The sequence below is a fragment of the Panulirus ornatus genome, chromosome 58 (assembly GCF_036320965.1).
Source record: "Panulirus ornatus isolate Po-2019 chromosome 58, ASM3632096v1, whole genome shotgun sequence".
NCBI classification, from domain to species: domain Eukaryota; kingdom Metazoa; phylum Arthropoda; class Malacostraca; order Decapoda; family Palinuridae; genus Panulirus; species Panulirus ornatus.
In genome coordinates, this window is record NC_092281.1 from 6,086,892 (window position 1) to 6,103,713 (window position 16,822).

General features: G+C 38.8%; 3 protein-coding genes across 5 annotated transcripts in view; 2 read left to right on the top strand and 1 right to left on the bottom strand.

Moving 5' to 3' along the window:
* Positions 1-15,527, bottom strand: part of LOC139766898 (cuticle protein AM1159-like) — a 22,580-nt gene extending 7,053 nt beyond the window's left edge. The window contains exons 1-3 of one of the 2 annotated variants that reach the window (XM_071695914.1): positions 15,487-15,526; positions 14,778-14,977; positions 14,335-14,647 (exon numbers count right to left, since the gene is read on the bottom strand). In XM_071695914.1, the coding sequence (XP_071552015.1) occupies positions 14,491-14,647; positions 14,778-14,977; positions 15,487-15,495 (366 nt within the window). In that variant the 5' untranslated portion in view covers positions 15,496-15,526 and the 3' untranslated portion in view covers positions 14,335-14,490. Of the gene's footprint in view, positions 1-14,334; positions 14,648-14,777; positions 14,978-15,486 lie in introns of those variants that run through there. The other variant, XM_071695916.1, reaches the window with a different exon arrangement.
* LOC139766899 (cuticle protein AMP4-like) lies at positions 1,774-4,470 on the top strand. The gene is made up of 3 exons (XM_071695917.1): positions 1,774-1,841; positions 2,528-2,724; positions 3,334-4,470. Exons 1-3 carry the CDS (start codon positions 1,833-1,835, stop codon positions 3,410-3,412), a joined length of 285 nt encoding a protein of 94 aa, XP_071552018.1. The 5' UTR covers positions 1,774-1,832; the 3' UTR covers positions 3,413-4,470.
* Positions 9,038-16,822, top strand: part of LOC139766897 (cuticle protein AM1159-like) — an 80,226-nt gene continuing 72,441 nt past the window's right edge. The window contains exons 1-3 of one of the 2 annotated variants that reach the window (XM_071695911.1): positions 9,038-9,121; positions 9,801-10,000; positions 10,133-10,958. In XM_071695911.1, the coding sequence (XP_071552012.1) occupies positions 9,113-9,121; positions 9,801-10,000; positions 10,133-10,325 (402 nt within the window). In that variant the 5' untranslated portion in view covers positions 9,038-9,112 and the 3' untranslated portion in view covers positions 10,326-10,958. Of the gene's footprint in view, positions 9,122-9,800; positions 10,001-10,132; positions 10,959-16,822 lie in introns of those variants that run through there. The other variant, XM_071695913.1, reaches the window with a different exon arrangement.

Genomic DNA, 16,822 nt, shown 5'->3' on the forward strand with positions numbered 1-16,822 from the left:
TCCTGCCATTACCTGCCGGAGACGTGTCACAATCAGCAACCCCAAGACTTGTGTGCTCACCACAACCACCACCCTCAGTACACTCAGTAGTTCATGCCTCAAGTTGATACGATAGTAATACAAGAGTTGTGTCATACATGTACACTATGTTTCTCAGCTTCTGCCTTGTGATAATAAGACAAAAGATAGGTAATAAAACTGTGCAGCTGTAGTTGCTACATCACTTGTATGTCACTGATGATGATAGTCATGATTATCAGGTTAAGGTCATTAATTTCTTCGATGAACGTCATAAAATATGTGCATAGAGTATGTAACAAGAGGTAAAAGAAATAACAAACAATTTGACAATGTGCACATGCAGGAGGTACATCAGTTAGGGTAACGGTGGGCAAGATTAAGGTTATCTGGGTTAGGGTGACGTCCAATGGCATCATTCTGTATTTCCTCCATACAACTATGGCATGAGTGACGTCAGAGATACTAACTATGAAACGTCATCTAAATCATTCTTACATAATATTATTAAACATCCGTTCGACGGTCTGGGGTTCAACTGATCAATGAGCAATTAACGATAAAATATTCAAATTCTTCACAGAATTAGAAGTGACATAGATGCACTGTCAAGTTTATATATGACTGATGAAATAAAAATGAATGATGCCATTTTTCTGGAATGAGACAAATTGTTCCGTTTTGTTTCATCTTTACCCCGAAGGAGACCCCCTTCCTCTCTTACTGAGCCGACCCCATGTCCTCACCTCTACGCCCTCATCAGTATTCAGGCGCACACCAGAGCCGCCTGATGAGTCCTACACACACCAGTTCCCAGTGTTCCATAGTACTACAATGTTCACACGCCAGGGATACATCGCGTCTTCGGTCATAAATCCCACTGGACAATGTGTCATACACAAAAGACATGGGTGGGTCATCCTGCAGATGGTTATAAACATACCAGAAATGATGTTGTCGACATTATATTATAGTTCACATCCTCCCTATATTATAGTTCACATCCTCCCTATATTATAGTTCACAGCCTCCCTATATCATAGTTCACAGCCTCCATATATTATAGTTCACAGCCTCCCTATATTATAGTTCACAGCCTCCCTATATTATAGTTCACAGCCTCCCTATATTATAGTTCACAGCCTCCCTATATTAGAGAGCTGACGAATTACTTACAATGATCATGCCATCGCCGAGGTTCATAACACTTCCAGGAAATATCCTTTAAAAAATGAAGTTAGACTTAAATCAAACCTGCCTGGATGTGTGCCAGTGCGGGAGGAGGAGGGAAACACTTGATGACACACAATGTGAACATCTGATGTTCCTCTCGCTCGCGCAGACACATGAGGAAATCTATAACATGTATATCTATGTGTAGCCAAGATAGAATTCTTATCTCGGATATAGAATTTTGGATATAGTTAAGGATCATAGTCGCTCAGTCTCTCCATACACACACACACACACACACACACACACACACACACACACACACACACACACACACACACACACACACACACACACACACACACACACACACTATGCCAGCAACGCTGTGTGCTGTTGGGAAATATTTTTGTTGTTGTTTATCTGAGTTTCACATCCCTCGGTCACCAGTAACGTCAGATGCTGACGTGCAAAGACAATTGTTCATTTCCCGTCTTCGCTTCGTTTTCCCCACAAAAAAATGATAATAACAATGATAAATTGCGGCCACCAAATTGATGTGTCCTTGGTGAGGTGTACATATATAGCCAGTGTGTTGCACCTGCCTACCAGCCTTAACCGAACCTTCTTACTGAGCCAACATGAAGCTCGTGAGTGACTACTGTTCATATAAACAACCATATCACTTTTGCAGTCAAGTACCCTCACGTGTGTTCATCTTCAGTAATAGCGATTTTGTGTTCTATACGATAACTGAAATTTGTTATGATTGGTAAATGACGTAGCAATACGGTGACAAAAAAGTAATGCTGCATTACACAATTTAATACTAAAGGACCAAAGCGAACGTTCTTATTACTGTATCTATACTTGACCTGGTCACTATTATCATTATTATTACTATCATTATCATTATTATCATTAATATCATTATCATTATTATCATTAATATTATTATCATTATCATCATCATTCTTATTATTATTATTATTATTATTATTATTATTATTATTACTATTATTATCATTATTATCATCCTCAGGCGCGCGAATTCTTTTCGGAACAGTGGATCATGTATGAGCATGACTGGGTGTCGATTTTCTTTATTCTGTACTAACGAACAAATCTAAGGTTGTAGTGCAGTGTTGTAGTGCAGTGTTGTAGTGCAGTGTTGTAATGCAATGTTGTAGTGCAGTGTTAGTCATGCTTCAATCATTAGTATTATGATCACTCTGTCAAGAAAAGCTTTTGACATCATGTCACGAATTGTATCACCACTGGGTTATGAAGAGGGTCGAACATACTCAGTATTTTGTTTTCTGACGTTGTGTGTCAGGTAGTGCTGGCGTGCCTGATGACCTTGGTTGTCGCTGCTCCCAGGCCAGACAGGGACGCGGTAACCCTGGTAGACGAGCGTAGAGACAGCGGCGACGGGAACTTCTACTACAGGTTCGAGACCAGCAACGATATCCACGAGGAGAGGGTGGGCACCCCGGGCGTCAAGGGTCAGAGCAACATGGTGGGTTCCTTCAGGTAAGCAGCTCCCTCATCTTGTTTACAATATACCAGGTAAGGATGTATGATCATCATTGCGTCAACAGTTGTGACTGTATGTATGTATGATCTACTGGTTGATGTATGGCGTTCTTCGTTTTCGTTCTAGATTCATTTTCCTTTCCTCATAGAATTTGACTAAAACTAAGGTACTGTTATTCCCTTTTGATGAATATACCACATCAAGATGCACAGGAAGGGCGAAGCGATCTTAACATGTCTGTAAATCTGATATTCCTATAAGGTTTAGTAAATGAGGGAACACGAGAAATTGGAGACCACAGTAGTGAAATAGTTCCTTCTCCTTCTGTTAGTATACTTGACATTAATAGGTAGATACTGAGTCCATTTGTTATATGATATAAACCAAAAATGATGCATTAGTTGTTTACATGAATATTGCAATGGTTAATAACATGCTTACTTGTGAATACTTCACTAGTTGGACAGATTATTCCCTTTATCTGGGACAGATTTCTGCTCTTAAATATCTAACACCATTGCTCAGTTATGACAACCATCATGGTTAAGGTATACGACTAAGGAACATGTCTATCGTCTTCATCAGACTATAATCCTTCTCAACAGGATCCCCTACCCAGACGGCACCGTCGCTGAGTTCAGTTTCGTCGCTGATGAGGGTGGATATCGGGTTGAGCCTCTCTAAGACGACTGGGACCCACGACCGTCCAGCCAGCAGCTCTCAACGACCGAGGCAATATCGTCTTTCAATAAGATGAACATTACAACCCACACGTATATAAAATGCTTGCTTAGTATTAAGATATTTTCCCAATATATCTTTGTTTTGATCGTATGTGGATGATACGGTATCGAATCAAGGATCAACCATCACTCTTCTGATGAGTTCACCTGAGAGGGAGGAAGGTGATCCAAAATCCCAGTCTCTCTGCTGCCTCCTACCTAACCTGCCTCTGTGTTCATTCACATCTCAACCACTGCTCTGTAGCAGCCTCCAGCGTCCCCGACTCCTGGGCACAATACAGTAAACAAGTGAAGTGTTCTATTTTTTTGTGTAATGAATTCCATTTTCTCGTCCTACTGACCAGTGGCAGGCTAGTTGCTAGTGATTGCTTCAAGGAAAAAAAAGATTAACTAAAGCAAGTCATCTGAAATGAACTAAGTTAATTGTATACAGAAATTTACAGTTCCTCGAGAAAATACAATTATTTCTGCTGTTTCAACCAAATGTTGATAGTGAAATTTCTGATTCTTAAATCATAAATCCATTAGTTGATCACAGCAATATCTGAGATACCAGAACCAGATATAATATTACCTACTGGAAAAGTCTGTTGAGCAAAATAATCACTGAATATGTAATTGGTTTACACAATAATTTCTGAGGGTAAGATAGAAGCAAATGCTGCCAACGTATCTCCATCGTATTGTAGAGGGCCGCTGGGAGAGGCTAATTCTCCCCTCCTACATCGAGTGTCTGACAGAGAAACACCTCAGATGGTCTTATTCCCATGCCCCGCCTCGTTCCCTGAACCTGCGCTGTTCACGGCTCCTTGAGCCGACTTTACGAAGGCCACGCCATCACCTTATCTGTCATATTGCCTGAGAATTTCAAGATATAAACTCAAAAATGTGTATCTTTTTTACTGTGCTTTCCAGCTTGTTTACTTCACCTGATGATGTCCATTGCTTCTGTGAAATATTGTGATGTTGTAAATCATGTTTCATTAAAAACAAGATATGAAATAAGGAATTTGATATTTTACCTTGCAAATAGTAATAACCTTAAGGAAAAGTTAAGAATGAAAGCTAGTAAGCAATGCATATGTAATGGTTAAAACAAAACATGTCAAGGTGATAATTTTCTGACATATATATATATATATATATATATATATATATATATATATATATATATATATATATATATATATATATATATATATATATATATATATATATATATATATATATATATATATATATATATAAACTACAGTACACAGAACATGAAAAGTAAGGGAAAACACTACAAGTGATAGTATTAACAATGTCATGACAATTGTACGAGCTATAACCTAAATACAAAATATATATACAGAAAATAAAGAGAAGCTTATGATAGACAAAACACGAAAGAACAATCTGAGATTTAAAACGATTTTCCATATACATGCATTTAAGGCGGCTGGACCTAAAACAAGTAAAAACTGCATTCATGTTCAGGTCATATTCGTGTCAAAACCTAATCATTTTCAGGTTATGTTCGGGTTTAGGTCATCCTGGACCTTCAGGATGACCCAGAGACATGTTCAGAAACCCGACTCTGATCCTCATCAATACCTTTAATGGTAACTTCACATCAGGTCTTTGCGTCAGCCGACCATCAGATCAGTGAATGTACTAGATTATCCCATGCTTCAAACAACCTGGCTGACCTCGCCTTTCCCTAAAGTCGCTGCAGTCATGTGATAAAATCTCTCGTGTCACTTTCCTGACATTGAATATATATATATATATATATATATATATATATATATATATATATATATATATATATATATATATATATATATATATATATATATATATATATATATATATATATATATATATATATAAATATATATATATATATATATATATATATATAAATATATATATATATATATATATACATATATATATATATATATATATATATATATATATATATATATATATATATATATATATATATATATATATATATATATATATATATATATATATGCATAAGACCACAAGGAATATGAAACACAAGTTCCCAAGTGCACTTTCGTGTAAGGATCACATCGTCAGGGAAGTTATACAAGAATGATAGGAAAAACGTAGAACAGTCAGTTGATACACAAGGAAGAGACGTAGCTAAGACGCCACTGGTAAACAAGCGTTACCGGATGGTGGTATGCGGGTTGGTGGTGCTCGTGCCTGGCATCATGCCAGCCATAGAATCTTTATTATGTGGACTGGAAAGGGAAGTGTTTATAAGTTTTTCTTACGACAAAGTTATCCACTTTATTCAGATCTTTACTTATATTAACGTTACAATTTCTATGTGCATTCAATAATAGAAGATTCAATATTTTTCTTCGTAAAGGAGTAATGGTTAATAACTGAATCAGGGTTACTTTAGTCAATACAATGGTCATAATTTCTAACATGATGAAGCAAAGCATTTGATTCTTGTTCTGTTCTTATACTGTGTTTATTTTGCTTAAGTCAAAAATAAAGATCCATACCAGTTTGCCCAACATAAAACATATTACAGCTTTTACAACATATTCTGTAAACACAGCCCACAGAATTTTCCGATCCAATGGAATATATCTTCTCAAATTCATCGATGAATTCTGGACTGCATATACGTGATGCTCTAAGGAACATCGAAATGGATGGTGACAATTCAACCTAACCTAACATGTCATGCAAAATGCACCGAAACGAGAGCCCCGTGTGCACATGTGCCCATGGAATTCGTGGTTTCTCTTGGTTGCTTCATATGCCCTCGTTCAGCTCACTGACAGTATGTTGTCCCCTTTATAATACATTGCTGCATTTAATTCTGTCCCATGTATGCCTTAATCTCCCTTTTTCTTATCTTGGTTACTTCCATGTTTATTCAGACACCCCCAGCCAGAGCCTTCGGGGAGGATGAGCACTCCCCTCTTGGCTACTACTTCTATTCCAACTTTTAAAAATTGAAAGACAAAAAGGGGTAGGTTCTCAGCCACCGCTCCCACCCCATCAAGACGCATCTTACGACACGTAGAGAATACGTGGGTGTTTTCTTTTTTTCTCTCTCTCACTCTCTCTCATGCCAGGGAGGGAGGGACACAAGCTGTACAAGGTAATGAAATGTGGACTTTGCATGTGACTGCATGTTTCTCAGAACTTCAGGATATTCAGCACATCACAGTTGCTTATCATACGAATTTCACAAAAATCAATAACCTTCTTGTATCAGCATGTTCAGTTATTACCAAGTGCTGAAGGCTCTCACGATCATACACACGCAAGTGAACTCCTTTTATAATGACCTAAACGTTTTCCATCAGCAGTTGTAATGAACTGCCTTCTGGGAGACTCCGACCCACACATGAAACCATTTCTATTTTCAACTGAGAAAAAAAATATTTGTCTTTATTCCATGAAGTTGTGGTGGTTGTCAGGAGATTACAAGATTAGGTCAGTCACAAGAGATTATTTAATGTGGTAAGAGTCGGTATAATATACATAACCTGACACAGAAGAAGAACAAGAAAAAAAAGAATGTTAGGAGGAAGAAACCAGTTTCTCTCAATAATATTTGGCTGTTGGCTGGAAATCTATATTTGTTCAAAGGAAATACTTGCATAAGGACAGCCCGCCCGATTTGATATCCGATAATTTCATATATTCCTTACAAATCTTTCTTGCCTGCATACAATCTAAACTTTTGTGTAAATGCATATAAATTAATGATAAAGTCGAAAGTATCATAGTGATTTCACTATCAAGTATATGTACATATATTAACAAAGTGACACAGTATCATATATATATATATATATATATATATATATATATATATATATATATATATATATATATATATATATATATATATATATATATATATATATATATATATATATATATATATATATATATATATATATATATATATATATATGTTTGTGTGTGTGTGTGTGTGTGTGTGTGTATTAACTGTTGGGTATGAAAAGGAAAGGAGAAATAATAAGTGTCAAACTTTCAAGTATTTCTCACGACATGATCAAGGTTACAAAGAACATGAGGTAACAGACGGGACAGGTAGAGAACCTGCTCTAACGGGTAACCTAGGCTGACCTGCGTGACCTCACTTGACCCATATGGCAAAGTTTCCAAAACCCTTGTTAATGGAAATCACGTGACTATAGGTGTCTGTTCACCATATCATGCCATAAATGAAAGACTTTGGGAACTTTCGTTTTTGATGGATCCCTATGATTATCATTATTAAGAATCGTTGATATAACTTTCGAATCATTGGCAAGTGGTTCAGTGATAGTTCAGTAACTTGGTAACTATCGCTGATGGAAAAATACTATAGTACTCATACTGATAACTGAAAATATGTCCAAACTCTACCATTAGCACACTAAACTGAAAGCATAGTTTGATTCTTTATTATTCTATTTGATTAGAAAACCAGTTGGTGCTGTGTGTCGGAATCATCTCTTTGTCTGAAGATCATCTTTTAAGCAGAGATTAACTCCCAGTGTCATAGCTCAGAAACATTCTTGATGCAACGAGAGAGAGAGAGAGAGAGAGAGAGAGAGAGAGAGAGAGAGAGAGAGAGAGAGAGAGAGAGAGAGAGAGAGAGAGAGAGAGAGAGAGAGAGAGAGAGAGAGTATAGAGGGGAATGACCCACTAACGTGGGTCATGTCATCTTAAATACCTTAAGGGAGAATTATTGTTCCCTTTAAAGGGTTTCATCCTTATTGTGGTAGTACTAGCCCGTACTGTGGTAGTACCAGTGAGGTACACAAGCGCCATCAGTTACTACACGCCTAAGTGGTGAATCCACAGAAGAAAAGGACTTCCAAATCTTACCTAAAACAAAAAATGGATTTCTTAGGGGACGAGTAAGTTTGATTGACAGAGAGAGACGACAGAGAGGACGACAGAGAGGACGACAAAGAGGGACGACAGAGAGGACGACAGAGAGGGACGACGGAGAGGGACGACAAAGAGAAACGAGAGAGAGGGACGAGAGAGGGGCTTCGTTCCAAGAAATGAATTGTCATAAAGAGAGCAACACTTATTTCCTCAAGAGCATACTTCATACTGCACATATGAGACGGATATGATTCACACGTCATTTCTTTATGCACATGTGGCGAACCAAACTTAGTGTAGTGGGACATGAGCATACATCAAGAGAAAACTTGCTCAGAAATCATATGAACCTTGGCAAGAAGTAACACCTGGATACGTTTTCTACGCTTGCTGTTACTATTCTTACAATGAGATCTTTGTGGAACATACAAACAACATCGTAGACATTCCACACACTGAAAAATGTTGTAAACTTTCTGCAAATGAAATGTTTCCATGACCTATAACAGTCATAAAGACAGTCACAGGACCAGTTTTCTCGGCCACTCACTGCAGGCAGGCGCATGATAACTCCAAACCCTCACCCTCCCTCCTCCCCCTCTACCCCCGCAAGCACATTGCTTCCCTTCACCACAAGCTCAACTCTCCTCCCCACCACCGACCTGTCCCGACCCAGGCTGGGGTATATAAGCTGGTCTCCAGCAGTGTGCAGACATCCTCAGCTGATCCTCACACTGACAACATGAAGCTCGTAAGTAGTGACTGGTCCACTCATCTCGACACTTAACCTGAAGTGTTGGTGGCGTTCATCTTGCAAGCTTAGGGTTTCCAGATAAGTCACAGGGCTAGAGTTTTTGTACCTTAGCTCCGGTGTGATTTCCCCTAATTTACGAGAAAAAAATCTGTTTGTGTCGTTGCATTTAGGAATCTCTACATCATTAGTGAAACACCTGTTACGATACTGAAAAACAGGATCGAATATAATCGCCAGCCTCATGCTATCACCACTCCAGGTTGTGCTGGTACAAGGTCTTTGCTCATGAACTGTGTGAGAGAGAGAGAGAGAGAGAGAGAGAGAGAGAGAGAGAGAGAGAGAGAGAGAGAGAGAGAGAGAGAGAGAGAGAGAGAGAGAGAGAGTTGAGAATGACTGCTAGTGGATGTCATATTATCTCCGTGTTGAAAATGTTGTCTGTGTTTCTGTTTGCATGTCTTACTATAAACAAATTTGTACAAAAACGAGAAGGTAATTGTCATTGTTTGTAGGATAGTTAGAGGTATATCATGCAAGATAAATCAAAGCACAAGTATTCAGTAGCAATGTATATATATATATATACACTTCATTGTTTACTCCAACAAAACGGTGTACCGGAGCAGCAAGCAGTGTAATGATAAACATTACTGATAACCTTCTTTGCTGTTGACTGCAGGCAATCTTGCTTTGCCTTGTGGCTGTGGCCGCCGCTGCTCCCCAGAACCCTGACCACCTCGCTGAGACCGTGGTTGACGAGCGAGTCGACCAGGGAGATGGCAACTTTAACTATAGATTCGAAACCACCAATGGAATCAATGAAGAAAGGGTTGGCACCCCAGGCTCAAATGGCCAGAGCAACTTTCGGGGAAGCTTCAGGTAAGTCAAACACTAACCACGTTGACAATTGCCCTCCCTCATTTCTACACTTCAGAACAGTCAAATTATGGAGCAAATTATTATGGACAGTGTATGGTTACCAAATCTAAAATGTTTTGTTTTTCCTCCCAGCTATATTCTTCCTGACGGCAACCAAGTTGTGGTTACCTACGTCGCTGATGAGAACGGCCACAACGCCGAGAGCCCCTACATCCCTACTGCTCCCCCTCCACCACCTCACGCCCTGGAACTCATCGCTCTGACCGACAAGTTGCGCTCAGAAGGTGTTACTTGGGACGAACAAGGATTCGTAATTAGCGGATAATAAATCTCCTTCTGAAGCTTACGAACCCTCCTGGGTAGATGATAACCTATGTACGACTACCGCTGAGCACCTGTCCTGGGATGGTCTGGGTACAAGTGAAGCTTTTCTTAGAGTGGCGTCATCCTTCATACTCATCGAAGACACACCACGAACTGATGTGTCACAACAAATCAAAACGAAGGTTCCTGAAATCTTTCCCTCTGCACTAAGATCTTCCATGATTTGAAGTCTGTCAGAGAGGCAACTCTGCTTTTTCAGCTTTTCCTTCAATGTCTCATCCAAATTACATTTCAGGCAACCGTTGACGACATTTACATACGTCCGGTATACTAACAAGTGCACGTTGCCTTCTGTACACTAATACCCCGAAACATTTTTCAAGTAGATTCCCTATGTTAGACCCTCCAGCTCATCCACAAGTGCGGCTTCGACTCCATTTCAGCAACTCAAGGACGCATCACAGCCTACTCAAATGGGACAGACCTAGGACAATCTAACCTAACTACTGTACAAGGCTATTCCTCGTTATGTAAATAGATAAGGACTACAGCTTTGGATCATCAGCCGACATCCTAGATCACAGGGCACAATGTAATACATGTGTTCAATCTATAATAAAGTAGCTGCAACCAACGTATTCCTTTTCATTATTCTCCATCCGGAAAAAAAGTGAAAAGATCTTACGCATTGTTCCTTCATTAGATACAATATCCATCGGGGTAGGAGTGCTCAAAACCTATTCTTATGCACACCTATTGCAAAGATATAGTCTACTTGATAACAAACATTTTCACAGGTGTCTACATCTATTGGGAACATTCAAAAAAGAATAAATACTTTGTCCGTGCTAATGAGCTTTGAGAATCAAGAAATAACTTAAACATATGTTGATAACTCTTCTTCTAAACTGCTATAGCTCTAACAGAAGAAATTCAAATGTTTGTGTTTCAAGGGTTGGCCTTGATAAAACACAATACTGGGCTTTCCACTGTATATTTGAGGAAGTAGTGGAGCTACACTCAAAGAATGTCTAACCGACTTCTGGGAGTCAGTCTCGGTCCGTGTTAACTCTGGGCGCCCAGTTGCCTCTCGCATCATTGATATTGTCTGATGTCTCCAAAGAGTTTATAAAACAAAACAGCATCAACATAATAACTACACTCCTTTACTTAACATATTCAGATACCAGAAACACAGACAATAACATGCCAAATTTTCATAAAGTTTAAACAATATTCTCTGAATATTATTACATCTCCTTTTCTTTAAAGTTTACGAATATTTGCCCGACAAAAAACAGTGCACCTCTTTTAGAACATGATCAATATAAAAAAAGATAAAGACACATAAAACCCATATGATAAATCTGAGAGAAAACATTCTTTCCTAACTTAGGTTACCTAGGTTGGCTTTACAAAACATAGTCATCCAGGTATCTTGACTTCTTCAATGTGCTGCCTCGGGATGTTTGCTGCAGGCCACCTGGTTCCAATAGCTATGATGCTACATCTTCCTTCCTGCACTACTCAGTACACGCATACTATCATCTCCACTGGAGGTAGCATTTTCATTTGTTTTACTTTCATGTCTTCGGTTTCTTGTGTCCACTGTCTCATCAATCATACTTATGACTGAATAGACATATTTTTTCACAACATAAAACCTAATCTTATGATGCACTCTACCTCTTTCCCAATTAAGAACTGTTGTATCCATAGCATGAAAGATATTTTTATCAAACATTTGCAATTTTACAGCATCTGTTGATCTGGTAACTCCTACTGTGCCACCAACACGTGTTAGGTCCTTCACTGATATCACATTGCAAGTCGCCTCCAAATCAATTTGAAAAGTTATAGTGTTTTTGTTTATCATCATTTCTCATATTGATTTTCATATTTTGGCTTCCTAATGCTTCCTACCAGTTCCTTTTGTACACAAACACTTTGAATTTCATCTTGGCTATCTACATCATAATTTTCTACACTTGTGACCTTACTCTGTAATTTTTATTATTAACACTGCTTGGCAAAATAATTGTTTACCACAATTGGCACAAGTCTTTCCAAATGCTGGACACATCCTCATCTTGTGATCATACCCACAAAATCTATAATCCTGTAGCTCAGTTTCGTGTGTCTGTTTGCTGTGTACCTTATCTTTCCTTCTGCGTCATGATATTTGCAGGATTTTGCTAAGATCCTCAGCTGTGTTATATACTGATCGCATGTCTCACTTCACTCTTGTTTCTTGTTCAAGAATTTGTATCTCTCGGTTATTATGTTACTTCTTGGCTTGCAGTTCTCCTCACATTTCTCAAGCACTTTGTCAATTTTGTGCTTGTCTTCAGGATCACTCCAACTGAATGAATTATATTTCTCCCCTTCAGTTTCCCCAACTACATACATGAATACAGCTACTCTCCATCTGTCTTTCTCTTTTTCAAGGCCCAATGCTATTCCACAATGCTCCAAAGACTCCTCAAATTTCTCCAGTTGGCTGCAATACCAGTACCAGTACTCAATTCTGGGGGTGGAGGGGGCTGCAAATTCAGGGCCATGTTATCTCTGAATATAACTATTAGCTAGACACGGCTTTCAGAACATCCAGTCATGTACATTTGATCAGCTGGTTGTGACCTGCAGACTCCAGTCATACCTTGGTTGTCCCTGGATCCCAGACTTTTGCTGTTTTTTTTTTTTCTGGGATCCCACTCCTGACACCATGTTTCAAAGGTTGACCTTAGTAAACCACAGTACTGAACTGTCCTGAAAGAAACTTGAACCTAGGACGGCTGGTTTTCGTATAACATGAAACATTTCTTCAAGTATGTGTGTCTGATCTTGTTGCAGCCACCATGCAGGCGTACCTACTCGTACAATTAAGAGAAATTTCGATATATGTATGACAAAGAAAATACGACGTTGAAGGCAAACCACTGTAGCTGTTAATCCTCACAACTGTAAAATGATTTTCTGTCATCTAGCAGCTGTTTCTTTTCTAAATTATCATTGTTCGCATACGTACAGAGAACGTACTTTCGTATACATGTCTCCACTGGTGTCTGCATTTATGATTTCTTATTAGTGTTTGCTTTTATGATGTCATACCAATAATGTCTACCTTAAAGGTATTTTGATGTCTACATTTTGGTGTCGTATGTCTGTACACCTTCATTGGAGCAAATTAATAATCTACATCTACGTTCTCTATATGGCTCTACACCAATGTTACCATAAGTCTATACGACTATGTTACAATAATATCTCCATGTATAATGATGTGATTATATCACTGTTTACATCGTGGTATCTCTGTCTACATCTACGCTCTGGTATCAATGTCTACTTTTATGTGCTTGAATGAATGTGTGCACCAACATCTCTCTCTCTCTCTCTCTCTCTCTCTCTCTCTCTCTCTCTCTCTCTCTCTCTCTCTCTCTCTCTCTCTCTCTCTCTCTCTCTCCGACTAGGGATGACATTTTCGAAGTTTCCTTACTCAGAAAAGCATTCGATTACCTATACGTATTTCCGTTTGTTTTCCATGACATCATTTGTTGAATCGCTGAGCTAAGAAAACCTTTTGTCTAAGAATATGAGAAAACTCTCGGGGAAAAATCAAAATGTGAAGCTTTTAAGTTTTCCGTTACATTTCCAATCACTGTTGATGATCCCATTCTTACCGAGTCTAACCTACTGATGCGGATAACGTGTATAGTTAAGATAGTAGGATGACGTCAGGATGTTGTGCACCTCCGCGGGGTAGCTGGTGGTTAGCGTTAGTGACCATGACGCATTCACGGGCCGGCCAACCCAGGCTCCAGCGTACAAGTGGTGACCGTCGGCCTAGCGTCATCCAAGGAGCTGGTGCATATATTACGTACATAACTTAGGAGGTATATATATATATATATATATATATATATATATATATATATATATATATATATATATATATATATATATATATATATACATATACTGGATTACGTAAACAAAGAAAATGCAAATAACATATTTAATTCTAATGTGTATTAACAGTAATGTGGGGAGGAGCGTGGCGTGCTGGAGGAAGCCCAGAAGCTGTGGCAGGAAATCCAGTATTTACAGGAATGTCGATGGGCAATATATCTTGAGGGTTAGGATGCCACGTCTTTATTTTCAAGTTAGCCCCTGCTGCGCTGCTCCTCAGCGACGCGCAACTGTTCGTAGACAAAGTCCGGGAAAGGATGGGGCGTGGGTAGAAGGTTGGAGGAGGGCTGGAAGCCATGGTCATTGGCGACGAAAGACAGTTCAGCTGGAGTTCCGTCAGGGAACACAAACCTGAGGGAGGAAAAAAATATCTAAGATTCCAGTCACCGGGTTTCCGCTGCCACACGAATGTATGAAATCATACGGAACTAATGTTTGAAATGGTCATGTAATCCAAGACGACACAAGTAAACGAGCTTACGAGATGACGCCGTCCATGTTGCTCTGACCCGCGACACCTGGCGTGCCTGTCCTCGACTCGTAGATTTTGTTGCTCGTTTCGTACCGGTAGTTGAAGTTGCCGTCCCCAAGATCCTCACGCTCGTCCACAATGATTGTAGCGTCCTTTTCAGAATGCTGAGGGGCGGCGGCGACTGAGGCGACCAAGCAAACTAGGAGGATCTACAGCCATGTGGCGGACAGAAGGAAGGGATTAGTATACCTCGATATATCATACATTTTTGTTTCTTGTCTGGATTTAATTGCTTGCTATGCAATGCTCGTGGATATGTCTACTGTTTAGATTTTACTTATTCTTTCTTATTTTGTTTTGTCAATATGAATACACTTATTTTTTTTTCTTCAAATTATATGTTCAGAAATACAGTGACAGTATCTTCCTGACTAGTTAGTGCAACACATTTGAATGAACAATACTGAATCCATGGCTTTCGCTGCTGGTAACTATCAAGTTAGAGGCAGAAGTGTTACATAGATAAATGTTTAGCCGCAACAAGACAGTTTAAGAAAAAGAAATCAATGAAATAAGAAATATATAAGCTTATCTACCCAAGTCTTGGGTATCCAGCGTTACAGGAACACATGAGAAACTAGATACCGCCTGATCGAACACCATCAACACTGAAACGAAGATATTGCTGTGTCCAGCACTGAATCTCGTCGCTACTCACAAACTTCATGTTGTCGGTGTGAGGATCGGATGAGGATGGTGGGCACCTGCCGTAGTGGAGGTATATATACCGCTAACCATGATGGGGAAAGTTGGGTGACGGGGAAATTCTTGCAAAACTTATTACAAAATAGATTTTCAGTGTGTGAAGGAAACAGGGTCAAAAGAGTGAAGAGAGGAAGGTCTCGATGGCGGGTTTCAGGAATGGTGATGCGCCTCCAGCAACCAGCTGAGGTCTGTCGTGAGCTTCCGGATTACATCTTCCATGTTTTAGATGCAAAGAAAATTAAACACATACACACATCAAGACATTAAGCACACACACATGTACACAACAAATCATTATTTTTCTCTGGAATGTAATATTTATGGCATATGTGATGAATGTTCTTTATGGATTTACAAGACTATCACACCATTTTCAGGTTTAGAATTATATTTTCTTACAAAGTGATATAAGTATCATTTACGAGGTCTCTCACATGTCCACCCACTGATATTCCTAGTAACATTCGCTTACAGTACAGCAAACACTCATACCAAGTCACAGGATGGGTGAGTGAGAGGGCAAAGTTCTGGAAGAACTGAAGAATATGTGGAAAGAGAAAACATTATCTAGGAGGGAAAAAATAGGTGTGTCAATTGATAGTAGTCCCAACAGTATTATATGGATGCAAGGCATGGGTTATAGATAAGGTTGTGCGGAGGAGGGTGGATGTGTACTAATGGTGTGAGTTGGTTTGATGTAGTTAGTAATGATTCACATTGTACCCAACATCTGATTATGCTACTGGTAGCGTTACTAAGTCTCTCTTCATTGCTGTTACTAGGAACTTTGATATGTAACCAGGAACTTTAAAGCACATCCTATTATCAAGCAATTATTCATGAAAAAATGATCAAGACAAGATAACATAAGTAGTTGAACACACGTTTCGTTACCCTGGTCAACCTTCCCCACTCAACCCCTCTTAACCACAAGGCACTCTATACCCTCCCCATTTTCCCTTCAACGGTCAGGTCAGTGTTTACTTCGGCATGGCAGTAACAAGTCGGACTACGAATCTATGTGTTGGTGTTGGGATTTAAATACTTTATGAATTCTTTGCACCTGATGAGGTGGATTGTCTCCGTGAAACATGTAGCGCAACATATAGAGAAAAAAGTTAAATAAAAGTGTCTTAACTCCTGCCGAATTTCAATTTCACCTTTATATATATATATATATATATATATATATATATATATATATATATATATATATATATATATATATATATATATATATATATATATATATATATATATATATATGTATATATAAAGTGAAAGCCAAT